This window comes from Phyllobates terribilis, unplaced genomic scaffold (assembly GCF_046119375.1).
Source record: "Phyllobates terribilis strain yellow unplaced genomic scaffold, ASM4611937v1 Scaffold_3__8_contigs__length_932513732, whole genome shotgun sequence".
NCBI lineage: Eukaryota > Metazoa > Chordata > Amphibia > Anura > Dendrobatidae > Phyllobates > Phyllobates terribilis.
Window position 1 is genome coordinate 726,576,807 of NW_027362763.1, and position 14,941 is coordinate 726,591,747.

General features: G+C 43.0%; 1 protein-coding gene across 1 annotated transcript; it reads left to right on the top strand.

Moving 5' to 3' along the window:
• The first annotated feature begins 1,163 nt into the window (after positions 1–1,163).
• On the top strand, positions 1,164–8,603 carry EPCAM (epithelial cell adhesion molecule). Its single transcript, XM_073672081.1, has 8 exons — positions 1,164–1,589; positions 5,285–5,404; positions 5,515–5,761; positions 6,676–6,738; positions 6,817–6,880; positions 7,274–7,375; positions 7,513–7,752; positions 8,094–8,603. Exons 1-8 carry the CDS (start codon positions 1,514–1,516, stop codon positions 8,133–8,135), a joined length of 954 nt encoding a protein of 317 aa, XP_073528182.1. The 5' UTR covers positions 1,164–1,513; the 3' UTR covers positions 8,136–8,603.
• Positions 8,604–14,941: the final 6,338 nt, after the last annotated feature.

The following is a 14,941-nucleotide window of genomic DNA, read 5'->3' on the forward strand; positions in this document are numbered from 1 at the left end:
TGGTGTGCTCCTCTGTGTGAACCGTCACAACACCTACTCTAGTCGGAGACTGGAATAATATTTCTGGCATTAGGTACGTCACACCTCATCATGGTTTAGATGATATATGGTGTCACACCACTGTCCCGCTCCAACTCCTCCCATTTTGTCAGAGCTGGGCGAAACTGGTGTGAGAATGCCAAGGCCACATTCACACGGTCAGTATTTGGTCAGTATTTTATATCAATATTTGTAAGCCAAAACCAGGAGTGGGTGAAAGAAAAATACAGAAGTTGTGACGTGTTTCTCTTATACTTTTCCTCTGATTGTTCCACTCCTGGCTTTGGTTGGTTTACAAATGATGTAAAATACTGACCAAATGCTGAACGTGTGAATGTGGCCCAGAAATCCTAAAATTTCTGCAGAAATCTGCATTGGGCAAAGATTTTTTTACTTTTAAACGTGATTTATGACAGCATTCTGCCATAATTGCTTTGATGAATCTTGCATTGATGGCCATTGTAGTTATCTGTTATATATATATATATACACATATATCTATCTATCTATCTATATATATATACGCACACACACAAACATACATACACTAGATACATTATAATAATATATAATACCTATTATATATTAGTTTTGTTTTAGATATTTATTTGTATATTTATCTTTAATATATATTATATGCATACAAAGTATAAAGGAAAACTGTATATTTTTAATATTTTATTTTTTCATTTTATTCATACTTCGTATAAGCTGAGACTTTTTGAGACTTGACACTTTTTCCCTTGAATTTTCATAATTACAGAAGTACAGCATTTTTTTTTACAAACATGTAAAATATTTACAAGCCTGCTTCCAATGATTAAGGATTGCCATATTTATTTTCTTTTTTTGATCATTACTGCTTCTTATAGGTAACACACAAACCACAGAAACCTTTGCAGTTTATTTACTCATTTGGGCCAGAGACTTTTGTAGGTGAGTAATAAGTTTCAGCAGACTGTGGGGTGGCTGTGGGGAGAATGCAGAGAGTTTCCCTGTGGGCAGAGGGTCACAGATGACACAGAGCAGGCAGTGCTGGAGACTTCCCTCCTTCCTGCCCAGGTGAGTCACCACTCCTAGTTTCAGCCAGGTGACCTGTGACATCACTGCACTCTTCTATATAACTCACCTGCAGGAGCCCCTGGGGTTTGCACTCTTCTTTCTGGAGACCTGGTCCTTTGTCGTCTGCAGGGTCTTACAGCTGGATCCCAGGCTCTGAGCTTCCTCCTGCTGCTCCTGTTCTAAGGATCTGCACAGAACCCCCCAGGGCACTGGTTTCGGTGGGGGAGGGGGAGCTGCAGAGTATCCAGGTGTAACTAGAGAACAGAAATTTCGTCCTTGTTTGTGATTCAGGGAGGGACCTGTCGGACCGGTCTGCCCTGGTATAAGGAGGAGGAGTAGGAAGCTGCTGCAGGTGAAGGCTCTGAGGGATCAGACCCCAAAGGACATAATCAAGGCAGAGCAGTCCAGGAAGATGAAGACCTCCACTATGTTATGGCTGGCAGCTGCCCTGTTCTGCTGTATCCTCATCACACAGGCTCAAAGCCAAGGTAAGTCCCTGCACAAGCCCCTGTGGGTTCCCATGGGGGGGTGCATAATCCAGTGCTGTACCCTGATCCCCCTCCCCCAGTCGGCCAGGATAAGGTGTATCCAGCTTTGATTTCCATGGAATCTGAGTGATACAATGTAACAAGTGCAATCCTGGGACCCCATCACATCCACTAATGTGGGCAAGCCTGCTGGGCGTTGTAGTGTCTCTAAATGTGGTTCTCTAGGGTTATCCCCACCCGTATTGATTGGCTTGATTTTCTGATATGTACACTTGCCAAACTATTGCATAAAATGGGAATCAAAACGTTATCAATAGTAATGTGAAAATTAAACTCTGAGCCCCAATGTGAGATGTCCACCACGATCCCCAACGGTTATAGGTCTTTAATGAATGTTCTTTACTTTTGGGCTTCCTTGGACTACTATGCTCTGGTATATTTGTGTTTTGTTTTTTTTGTTTTTTTTTCTCCTTTCCAATATTCTAAAACCTGGTAAAATCACTGTTTTAATGTGACCAAAAGCAATGTGAAGGGACTTGTTGCTTGCTCCCCTTACCCCTTTTTGCTTTTAAAATATTGGTCTAAGTGCACATTGGAAGAATGTTTGTTTGACTTCCAGTAGATGGCAGGTATATGTAACTGTATAATCAATGATAAGAGATAGGAAGGTGTATTATCTGCAGCTGGTGCTGATAAGATAGCATAGCGCCTCTGAACCGTTATCTTCTCCTTGTCTGCTCTGCTTCTATCATATGAGCATACCTCATACCTGGATGGTTTCATGGCTGTTCTTGTGCCGCCTGGCATGAGGGCAGCTTCCCGCCCAGGCTGCACTGTATGAGGTGCGGCTCTATAACAAAATGGCGCTGGGCTGTGCTCCCTCAGGGGGAGGGTGGCAGATGGCCCTATTTATCCCTGCTTACACCTGTGACGTTACAGGGAGCGGCAGTGACTGTACCTGGGGCTGTCTTATAGTATAGACTTGTCTATTATGCCTCTGTATTGTGGTGAATGGGGTCTGGTGAGGGAGGGGAGCTTTCAGTGTGGATGGTAATGCCATCAGCATGACTAGAATGTAAAGTTTAGCATATAGCACTTAACAATGTAGCTCAATATTCTGCGAAACTTTTACTTCTATTCATTAATGCAAAAATATTAAGACCACTTGGGCAGTGTGACACTTAAAACACAAGGGGAGATGTTATTTTTACACCTGTCCATCATGGCATCCTGGTTGGTAAGGGGTGTCTCTCAAATGTTTGCTGACTGTGGCGTTTAAACGTTTCCATAGTGAAAGACTAAGTGTACACAGCAGTACAATGTTATCATGGTAGAATGGCACATATGGGCAAAAGACAGTTAGTTAGATTTAAGTGATATGGAGGGATTTCAGTGACTTTTGAGATATATTATATATATTTTTTTTTTTTCCATCAGTTATTACCCTTTTCTTTAAGCTCCCTAATCCTCCAAACACAATAGATGGTTGTTGGATGACTTTGCTTAGGTAATCATGCGGCTGACAGCTATTGTTCCTGAATTCCCCATACACAGGAATACTTGGTGCCGCTGCCAGGCCCCTCTGGCGGCAGCTTAACCTCCTAGTGAACAAAGTATCAGCCATTAGAAATCTGCTGTTTGAAGGACCGAAGTATCTGGCACGTCTTTCGGGGGAGAGTTGGGAGGCCCCCATACACATTAGACTGTTTCTGTATGGTGGCTTTTAGACTTGAGTGTGTGTAGATCACACCTGCAGTAACTGATGTGTTTATTTCAGGCTTGTGTTTGAGATGGTTTGATTTCTGTTGTGGTACAGGAAATGGTGTAAAATTTTAAATTCAGACAAGTATCCAAAATGGCAAAAGAATTGGTTGAACTGTGATGGGTTGCCTCTAAATGATGTACTGGCCTTCATATAACAGAACGGTTGCATGACCTCTCCATTGATTCCAAGTACTTGGGACATATTGGACTGCTTCTTACACCTAGACTTGGGCTGGCCATATGATGGCTGATCCCTTTTGGCAAAATGAAGGGCGTGTTTTTTTTTTTTTTTTTTTTTTCCATAAAGGGAGTAAAAGCTCCGATACCATTGATTGCAATAACATTGGCCAACCATCTAATGTGTATAGTCCCAGCTCACTCTCCTGCTGTGGTTGGAGACTTAGATTGAATTCCAAATCTCTCCAAACTCTTGTCCTGTGGGCAGATAAGCTGCTGCCAGACAATTCTGGCAATGTCTTTTGCCTTTCCTCAAAGAACACTGGAATGCTGGGCTGAGCATTCCTGTGTATTGGGGTCAGGCAAGAGCCATTTGGCCAACAGGTATTTGATTATTTTTTGCTTGCTGGCTCTGGCAGTTCTCCCAGGAACAAGAAAAATCTTAATGTCTTTGATCTGTCATTTGGTTGTTGGGAGGCCCCCACTGACATGGTCATGGCAGGCTTGGACAATCGAAAAATATTTGGCCTTCCTCCTTAGATCTAGATCACTCATCTTGCACTCCTCCATGGCTTGCCCTCTCCTTCAGTGTATTGTACCTTCTACTCTCAATCTCCTTCTACCCAACATGGCCACCGTGCAATTCAAACAATGGCTCATTCCTTAAATAGTGGCTGGGTTGTGCTCCAGCTTCTGACACGGGCTCATCTCTGGTCATGAGCAGCTTCACATATGCCTTAACACTTAACAACTCCTCTCTTGGTTCCTTCTACTCCTTAAGCGGTGCCATGATCCCTGCACTGTATGTAACCAGAAAAACCTACAAGAAGCAAAATGAAAATAAACCCTGCTGTAAATGCATAAAAAACAAGTGCATTTAAATAAAATGTAACAGTTTTTGATCAAAAATAGTATGAAAGCTATCCCACCAGTGACAGGGTGAACCCATTTGGGATAGAACCTACTGTCTAATATTAAAACCCTTACCATGTGTCAAAGTTGACCTCTGTGTGAATAAGGGCAGACTGAGGCTCTGGTCCCAAACTAGGAACACCAGCCAAGGGAAGCTTCTGTATGTAACCAGAGTATGCAATTGCTCTGCAAAAACGAGAGATCCAAAGCTTTACAGGTCGCTCTTTTGTGGCTCCTTCCTTGTCCATGCTGACCTGTGCTTCATTTTGGCCATACAAAGGGTCAAGAAAGTGCCACATGTGGGTAGTAGAAAAACCCAATTAAAAATGGTGATCTCATCAAGAGAAGAGGTTGTTTTTAAAGGGGGCACTGTACATGTAATCAGATCAATGTGTTTGTGTTACATGGTCTTCCAGGGCAGTTTTACAATGTTCCAGAATACTTTCATGAGGTGCAAATCCTGTGCGTCGTAAGATTAATACATTTCAGGGGCTGCAAATATGTACTGGTTAATGTGCTATCCAAGCAGAAGCATGTCACATCACAGAACTGCACTGCTGCCAGTGGGGGCTCCTAAACTGTAGACTCTATTGTAGACAACTATAAGTTCAGAAGATCTGCCGGTGGTCAGGGAATTGTTGTACTTGGCACCGGTTTGAGCAGTATTTAATCAGTAACTCCATAGTGAGGGCCATAACTGCTCTCACTGGATCATTATTTGAGGTGTGGGCTGCAATTGAGTGGTTTTCTGTGCTTGTAATTCCAAGCGTGTATAGTATGATTTGTATTCAATCTCGGTATTTCTGATGTAAGTTAAAAGTACAATATCTTTTCCTCTACAGAATGCAAATGTGACACACACTTTGATGGTAAATGTAACCCTTCTGGAGGCAGTGGTACTTCTAACTGCGTATGCACCCTCAATATAGGTCCTGACGCAAAGCAGGTGGACTGCACTAAATGTAAGTATTACACATATTCGGTACTTTAAATCCTGCAAAGCAGATAACATTCAAACTATAGAAGTTATTTTATACCTTTCCACATAAAGATTTATTTTTTTCATTTACAGTGATTCCAAAATGCCTGCTAATGAAGAAGGAAAGCATTGGTACAAAAGCCGGGAGAAGACAGAGACCTCCAAATGCCATTATTGACAACGACGGCCTCTACAATCCTGACTGTGAAGATAATGGTGCCTTTAAAGCAAGACAGTGCAATGGTACAGAGACCTGCTGGTGCGTCAACTCGGCTGGTGTCAGAAGAACTGAAAAGGAAGCCATACAAACCAAGAAGTGTCCTGAGCTGGTTAGAACTTAGTAAGTGTCAACCTGTGAAGTGTTTTTTGTCTTTTTTTATTTTTTTTGTGGTGTTTTTTCCATTCCTATAGAAAAGCTAAATCCAAACCATAATATATCACTGACCAAAAAGTCCATTGGTCAAATGTGTCCATTTACGAAGTCTCTTTTATTGTTACTGTGTAAACTTAATCCAAGCAGTCTGAAATCGTGCCAATTAGTATAGTGGCGCATTGACATGTTGCACATTTTCTCTTATGCAGTCTATCACTTAAATTATGAATGGAAAACCCTTTTTAAGAGCAATTGGCTCGCTCATGTTAAAAACAAATTCTTCATTACCTTCCCCTTCTCCAGTGACTCTTCAGAGGCGGCGTGATGTCATAACTACTGTGTGTGTGACCGCTGCAGCCCATCACTGGGCTCAGCTGTGATGCCAATGCACTTGGCTTACTATGTTTGCCAGAAATCTGGCATAAATTTCTGGCAGTATTGGGCAAAGTCTCCTTTTTAAGTGAAGCCATGCCCCATTTATCAATCGCAAAAATTTACAAAACTGAACATGAGTGTCTTGGTTTAATAATCTGGCCAGACTGTGACGCCACTGCCTCATCACAGCAAACAGCTTAGTAGTTCCCTAACTTATTGCGCCAGTGTGCCAGCAGGGCTTTAAAAAGTTAGGGACCCACTAAGGTTTGCTGTGAAGTGGCAGTGGCTTCATACAGTGATCACAATGTTAAACTAAGACCCTCATGCTCTGTTCTGTAAACTTTTGCCTAACTGCATTAGATCAATGCATGGTGTTTAGATGTTCGGTCAGTCTTTTTTTTTTTTTTTTTCCTCTTTACAGTTCACCACTAGTAGATCTGACACCAGATGGGGATGGATAGATGCCACATCTTAACATTTTTTTTATTTTTCTCCCTCTTTTACAGCTGGGTAATTGTCGAAATGCAGCGCAATAACTCTGTCGATGTGTCCAATGTAGATTTGGATACGTAAGTTACATTTTTATCAAATATATATTTAATTTTTTTTTTTTTTAAGCTAAATTCACACTTTCTTCCATATAACAGGGCACTAAGGAACTTGATCACAACCCGTTACAAGCTGCCTGCGAAGTACATTGACAATATTGAGGTGAGAGACTTCACATTTATTTTTTTTTTCTCCATGCATCTTGCGAATTTGTCAGTGTCTGCCAACTATTTTATGCTTGACAATGTCTGGATTAGCTGAAGCCTGGGTCCCCAAATGCCCTTTAAGCACTGGTCAAGTGTGCACATTGTTGCTTCATTGTCTATGGGATTGATGTCGGAGCTCAGCTTACCCAATCTGTCCCATAGTCATTGAACAGATCCACACATGCTTGACTGCCTGCCCCTCCTTGTAAATGGCATACAGGACTCCTGTTTTATTAGTGGGACCTGGCCTTATATGAAATCAATCAGTTTATTAGCAGGACACTTGTAGGAAATGCCATTGACAGGCAATATACACCTTTTACAACTCTACCCACTTTGTTCTCTACAGATGCAAAACACTTATATCTACATAGATTTGAAGCAAAATTCCACCGCAAGGGCTGCCGGTGAAGTTGACATTGCCGATGTTGGCTACTACATGGAGAAGGATGTAAGTGTCTCCATATTCTGCATCTAATGCGGTTTTGTCAGTGAGCCCTAATTCCTAACGTCATGGCGGTATTGGATGGAACAGTGATGGCGTTTGTGGAATGAGCTGTGCTAAATGTGAAATGCTTTCTCCTCTAGATTAAGGGAGACAACCTCATGCAAGCTGACAATCCATTTCAAATCCAAATCAATGGCAAAAACTTCTTGGTTAAAGACCCGGTTATCATGTACATTGATGAGAAGCCTCACGAGCTGAAAATGAAACGCCTGACCGCTGGTGTGATTGCCGTCATCGTGGTGGTGGTTGTGGCTATTGTGGCAGGAATAGTGGTCTTGATCATCACACGAAGGAAGAAGGGCAAATATGAGAAGGCCGAGGTAAGGAATGGAAATTTCCTCCCCACCTTTCTGTGATGTCATTGGTCTTGATACATGCAACTTGGTATCTATGACTTTCCGAGGGCTGAACAATGATCCCAAGGTCTAACTAAGTGACTAATGGGCTTAATATATTAAAAGCGATCAGAGGGTCATATAGTGGGGCTGAAGTGATAAGTTAATGTGCAGAGAAACTTGTGAACATTTAAGCAATACCCAATTGCTATCACAAGAGCCATAATGTCTCATACAATCTCTTGGCCATTGGTTTCCTTATTAATCGGCTAAGAAATGTTTTAAGGGGTCTGCCATTGTGCCTTCTAACTTTTTTTTTTTTCCAGATGAAGGAGATGAATGAAATGCAGAGAGAACTCAATTCATAAATGCGACACAAGAGGAGCTAGAAAAAACCCGCAAATGCCCTGTGACTGTCAGTGTCAACAATTGTGTGCCTGATCCATCATGAAGCTGAATGACTGACTGGAGCAAGCGATGTCCTCCAAGCAAATTGTGCAGTGTAACAGATATTTATCTTGACAATTCCTCCACAGAACTTCATACCTGACATTTATGTATTGTCTGTCTTTGCGTTAGTGGATGTATTCTATTTTAAACTTTGTAGATCCTTAAATGCCTTTTTAATAGACATTTTGGATGGACTCAGGTTTTATGGTCAAACTACTTGGTGGGAATGCTCCGGCCCAAGTTTTTGTAAAGGGAAAGGAGGGTGGGGTGGGAGGGTATTCTGGGTTTTCCTGGAAACCAAATAAACATTTTTTTTTTTTTGTTATGTAAATATCCTTGAGTGACTTTTTTAATGTAAATTGGATTAAATAAATGATGGAAAAGTATTGGTTTACCTTGTCATGTTCTTGACAGAAGCGGCAAATCTTCAAAATTAAAGTACATGGAGAAAAGTATTGGAACACCTACATATTACAGCTACAGGGTCTTCTCTGGCCATTCTTTATAAATCCAAAGGCATTAATATGGAGTCTGTCCCTCTTGTGCTGGAATAATGGCTTTGCTCTTCAGGGGAGTTTCTAAAACATTTTTGAGGTGTCTATTGGAATTTTTGCTTGCACCAGTATATCACATTTGTGAGGTCAGACACTGATGGATGAGGACTTGTGATCTCCATTCTAGTTTATCCTAAAAGTTAGTGTTACACGAACGCCGCCTAAGTCCAGATGGGGGTGAGACCGGTTGCATGAATTTGTTGGCATCCTGGAGAAACCATTAGTCAAAGCGACCATAGGCTGCAACTTCTCTCAGGCACGCGATAGATTTAGTTGCTGACCAGACACATCTGACAAGAGTCTTCATAAACAGTAGAACAGTAACATTTAATGAGGCACATCCAGTGCAATGCAAATGTCTTTGAGCAATAGAAACCAGTAATAACAGTACAGTCTCCTTTGCAGTACAGTATATTATCCAGTAGCACAGTTTTAATGTATACACAACCACAGGCTTTTTCTTCACAAGAACTCAATAGTGCACAGTATTCTTTATCCTGCATGGAGAGGGGGGTGTGATGAGGGAGATCTGACAGGATTCCTTCCAGTCCTTATCTTCCTGGTCAATAATACGCCACACTGTTGGCTCAGGGAGCCTAACTGACCTTTGTTTAGCTTCCCTCCTGACCTGAATTCTGTTCCCTTGCCTTCTGTGAGATACAGATCATAAGCCACCTTTCTCTTCGGCTCCAGCCAGACCGTAAACAACTTCCCCACAATTACCCTGGGGCTCTGCTAAAACACTCCTTCTCCTGTGACTGTGTTAACCTCTCTAGTTGCTGGATGTTTCTGGAGCACAACACTTCCTGTCTCCTGTGCTTGTTACTTCTAATAGTTGCTGAATGCTCTTAAAGCAACAGCACTACTTCTGCATGTCTCATTAGGGTACACAGATCTGATCCCCATCTATAAAGTTTTGCCCTCTCCCACCCCACCCCCTCCCCACCCCAAACTTGCCCAACCATCCATTTGTGGGCATAAATTAAAAGCATTCAATTGTCTTAACATATTGAATGGTGAGGTTGAGTTTTTTCTTTTCCCACTAGAATTCATTTTTTCCCCCTCCCCATGACAGCACCATATGAGGGGATCGGCCCCAAGGACAGGAAACCTACAGATTTAAAAGGCGGAGCCTCTCTTCCCACTTCCGTGGTTTACTGTCCTTGGAGGGAGACCTATAGCCTTGGAGACAACAGGGATACTGGATTCAGTTCTCCCCTAGTTTCGGGGTGGGGAAATCGGGTAAAACGCCGCTGTATACTGGGGAGAGCTGATGGCGCTCCCCTGTGTGACACAGGACTCCCCTCACCTGGCGATTACAGGAGCTCCAGGCAAATCTTCCAAGGGTGGGAGGGATGGGGGTGCAGTCTGCAGTATTGCATACTCATCGGGGCCCCAGATGCCCTGTTCCACAGGAAAATGCCACGGTCCAGGCTGGAATAAATCGCAGTACATCGTGCTCACATGAAGTGGCTGGCGTCTAATGTCACTTCTGGGGGCATAGCCACCAATAAAGGCAGAAACTTTTTAAAAAGGCACGTGCTATTATATAAGGTGTTCCTCCCCTACCATTCTTAGCTGCACCACCAGTGATCTTGTGGGGAGAATAGAGGAGAGTCAGATCAAAGATACAGCAGAAGGGGCAGCCCCTCCATGCACGGTAGTTCCTGCTACTGTGGTGGGTGTGACATGCAGAAGTAGTGCTGTTGCTTTAAAAGCATTCCTCAACTAGAGGGGTTAACAGTCACAGGAGAAGGGGAGAATTTTAGCAGAGCCCCCGGGGGATCTGGGGAAGTCTACTGTCTAGCTGGAGCCAAAGAGAAAGGTGGTATGCGCTTCTGTGAGATACAGAACACCCCTGGTAGTGTAAAGGATTCAAGTGAGGAGAAAAGCCTAAGCACAGGTCAGGTAGAGTTCCTGAACTAAGTGCAGAGAATTGTCAGGCAGAAAGATAAGGACTGGAACAAATGGTGTCACAGGGATCATCTCCCTCAGCAAGCTTCCCCCCCCAATCTCACTGTGCTATAAAGAATGCTGTGTTCATTAATGTGCCTTTGAACTAGAACTGTGCTGTCGGCTTCTTATTAAATGCTACTGTTCTACCGTTTGAGGACTCTTGTCAAGTGTGTCTGGTCAGCAAGTGAAACAACCTACGTGTCTGTGCCTGAGGGTCAGTACCCCTGTGTGCCTGAGAGAAGCTGCAGCACATTGTCTATGGTGAGTAACTGTTCCCCCAGGATTCCAAAGAATTTGTGTAACTTGTCTTGCCCCTATCTGAACCTAGCGGCATTCGTGTAACATGGGTGAGTTAAACATCCCTCGTTTTTGTTTTTTTTTCCCCTTCACATTTTTTAATGCTCTGCCCTAGGAAAGGGCTGTGTAAATCGAATAAAGAATGCATGCGGTGCAAAACTTAAACTATAGCAAAAAGCTGTGCCAGCCCTGCATAGAGAAAACAGTAGCGGAAGAATCTTCGTCCCTAATGAGGACCCTTTACACTCCTGCTGAGAAGTTTGTTACAAGCTCAGATGAGGACTTGGAAGATGGTGAATTAGAGGTGTCTTATTTGGATGTCTCATCTTCCTTCTCCTCCTCAGACGATGAGGGCCACCCTTGTTTTCCAGCAAAGGACGCGGATAAACTAGTCCTCAATATTCATTGTAGCCCTGATATTAAGGAGCCCAGAACCATACAAGATGTGATGTTCGGGGGATTGGAGAGAAAAGCCTTAGTTACTTACCGGTAACGGGATTTTTCGGAGCCCATGACCGCACCATGAGAGAGAGGATCTGCCCATCAAGGACAGGAAACCTACAGGTTAAAAAGGGCGGCACCTCTCTCCCGCCTCAGTTTAAGTTAACAGAGCATGAGAGGTCCGCCAAGGTTAATTACAACAAGACAAAAAGACAATATTCATTTTAAGCCAATGACTTTAACTTCCCCCGAGGGTGCAAAAAAGGAAAATAGCCTTACGGGGGTGCAAAACACCAGTCAAGGGAGGGAATATAAGGGTGCTGTCATGGGCTCCGAAAAATACTATTACCGGTAAGTAACTAAGGCTTTATTCGTACTCCCATGACAGCACCACGAGAGAATTACAGAGACGAAGAAGATTAGGGAGGGACCACAGCCTAAAGCACCCTTCTCCCAAAAGTGAGATCAGAGGAATCACCCAAATCTAACCTATAATGCCTATAGAAGGTGGAGGAAGAAGACAAGGTGGCAGCCTTACATATGTCTACGATGGAAACCCCCATCTTCTCGACCCAGGAAGTTGCTACTGCTCTGGTGGAGTGTGCCCTCAACCCCTCCGGTACTTCCTTATCTCCCGAAGAGTAGGCAAGGGTGATGGCCTCTCTAATCCACCTCGCAATTGTAGATTTTGAAGCTTTACAACCTTTCCTAGCCCCCTGATGGCATATAAATAGGGAACTATCTTTCCTAAAACTCTGTGAGACCTCCAGATATTTAATTACGCACCTCCTAACATCTAATGTGTGTAGTTTCTCCTCTTTCTGATTTTTAGGGGGAAAACAAAAAGTTGGAAGATTTACCTCTTGAGTCCTATGAAATTGTGAGACTACTTTTGGAAGAAAGGCTGGGTCAGGCCTTAGTACAATTCTATCATCCAGAATTCGAGTAAACGGTGGGGATATAGAAAGAGCCTGTATGTCACTTACTCTTCTGGCCGAAGTTAGGGCAACTAACAGGGCTGTTTTAAGAAGAATAATTTTATGGGAGGTTGAATCTAGGGGCTCGAAGGGACGGTTAGTCAAGGCATTTAAGACCAGGTTTAAATCCCAGGGAGAGGATCTGGATTTAATAATAGGTCTACACCTGAAAGAGGCTTTTATAAACCGTGCTACCCAATAAGTAGCCGCTATATCAAAAGAAAATAAGGCTCCTAAAGCCGAAACTTGTACTTTCAATGTAGTAGTGGTTAGGCCCTGTTCTAAACCCCGCTGTAGAAATTCTAGTATCTTCCCAATAGGGATCCCATCCTCTGGTTTGAATTCTGAAAAGGACAGGAACTTCCTCCAAGTTCTAGCGTAGATGCGGGTAGTAACAGGCTTTCTGCTACATAGGAGAGTGTTTACTAAATCCGTGGAAAACCCTTTGCTGGTTAACAGTGCCCTTTCAAATTCCATGCCGTTAAATGGAGATTTGAGGTTGGAGGATGGGAAACCGGACCCTGAGTGAGAAGGTCCGGAATCTCCGGAAGGACCCAGGAGTCTGATATTGACATTCTCCGGAGCCAAGAGAACCATGGTCTCTTGGGCCAAAAGGGGCATATAAGGATTATTCTGGCTTTGTCTGCCCTGATTTTCCTTATGACTGACGGAAGCAGGATCATGGGAGGGAATGCATACGCCAAAGGAATCTCCCAGGGAATCATGAAGGCGTCCACTGCCAGGGGCCTTTCTCTGGGATTTAGAGAACAAAACGTTGCCACCTTCCGATTGCATTTTGTTGCAAACAAGTCCACTGTTGGAAGACCACACATTGCAACAATCTAGGAGAATATCTGAGGGTTCAAGGACCATTCTCCTTCTTTTAGGGAATTGCAGCTGAGAAAATCTGCTCTGACGTTTTCTTTTCCTCTTAGATGTACAGCAGAAAGGGAGAGAAAATATTATTCTGCTTTCTGAAGAAGTTTGTCTGCTACTCTCATTAAGTCTTTTGAACGGGTTCCCCCTTGATGATTTATATATGCTACTGTCACTTGACTGTCCGAGAGTATGCGGACATCCTGGCCCTGTAAAAATACAAGGAACCCATTGAGCGCATGATCAACCACCAAAAGTTCCTTAACATTTGAGGAAAACTGTACCTGATTGGTTGACCAGGTCCCCTGAATTAAGTTACCTTCAAAATGAGCTCCCAACCTGTAGAACTTGCATCCGTAGTCAAGACTGCAGTAGGTTTACTTTCCCAAGGGACTCCCCTAGAAAGATTAGTGTATACCAACCACCAACGAAGGGCTTGTAAGGCGCGAGGGGCCAAGGTGAATTTCTGGTCTAGATGACCATCTAGAATTGAGTCGTTATATAATATATGCCATTGAAGTGCCCTTGAGTGAAATTGGGACCAATGCACCGCGGTAAAACTTGAGATCAGGGTCCCCAATAATGACATGGCTCTACGGAGTGACATGGAGGGTCTATCCATACATTACTTCACTAGGCCCTGGATTTTTGCAATCTTTTCCTCTGACAAATGGCATAACTGTTTTTCTGAATCTAAAATGACCCCCAGGAACTGTTGAGCCTTTTGTGGGGTCAACCTAGATTTTTCCAGATTTAGAAACCAACCTAGGCCTTCTAGGACAGAAGTTGTCACTTGAAGGTGGGCTTCGCATTGTACAAAGGAGCCCCCCACTATCAGAAAATCATCAAGGTAAGGGATTATCAAGATGTCTTTTTCTCTTATATGGGCCATAACCTCTGCCACTAGTTTGGTAAAAACTCTCGGGGCTATTGCCAACCCAAAGGGAAGGGCGGTATACTGGAAGTGTTTAACTACCCCTTTTATTTCAATGGCCACCCTCAAATACTTTTGATAATCATTATGAATGGGAACATGGTAATATGCGTAAGATCCATGACCACCATATAACAGTGGGGAAAAAGTAATTTTATTGTTGTTTTTAATTATTTCATTTTAAAGGTATCTATTTTAAGAAAACGATTAAAGGATCTTAAATTTATGATTGTCCTGAAGTACCCATCTGGTTTGGGGACTAGAAAGAGCAGGAAGTTTTCGGGGAGTTTTCGGAACCTCAATCAGGACGTTTTTCTTTATTAGGTCTTGAATCTCCGATACGGGGGCAGTCTGCCGCTCTGGGTAGGAGCTAGAGGGAATAATCATGAATCTTCTGTAAGGAAGGGTTTGAAATTGAAATTTAAGACCAAATCTAATTAGGCTCAAAATCCAACTGCTATTTGTAATACGTTCCCAAGCCGGGAAAAACAACGACAATCTCCCTCCCACCTGAGCCGATTGTGATTTCCCTGGCTTCCTCATCTTTGGAAGAAGAACCCAAGAGTAGGCCTCTACCTTTTCGACCTCTTTCTTCGAACTTTTCCTGTTCTAAAAAATCTTCTTCGGACAAATTTCTTTCTCCGAAATGATTTCTTACGAGAGGGTAGAGATACAGAAGGAAACCCTTT

Bases quoted from the DNA above. Each gene is read 5' to 3' on its own strand.
- EPCAM (XM_073672081.1), top strand. From the start codon at position 1,514: ATGAAGACCTCCACTATGTTATGGCTGGCAGCTGCCCTGTTCTGCTGT. The intron at 5,762-6,675 runs GTAAGTGTCAAC...CCTCTTTTACAG, and splicing joins CCTGAGCTGGTTAGAACTTA to CTGGGTAATTGTCGAAATGC. The intron at 7,753-8,093 runs GTAAGGAATGGA...TTTTTTTTCCAG, and splicing joins GCAAATATGAGAAGGCCGAG to ATGAAGGAGATGAATGAAAT.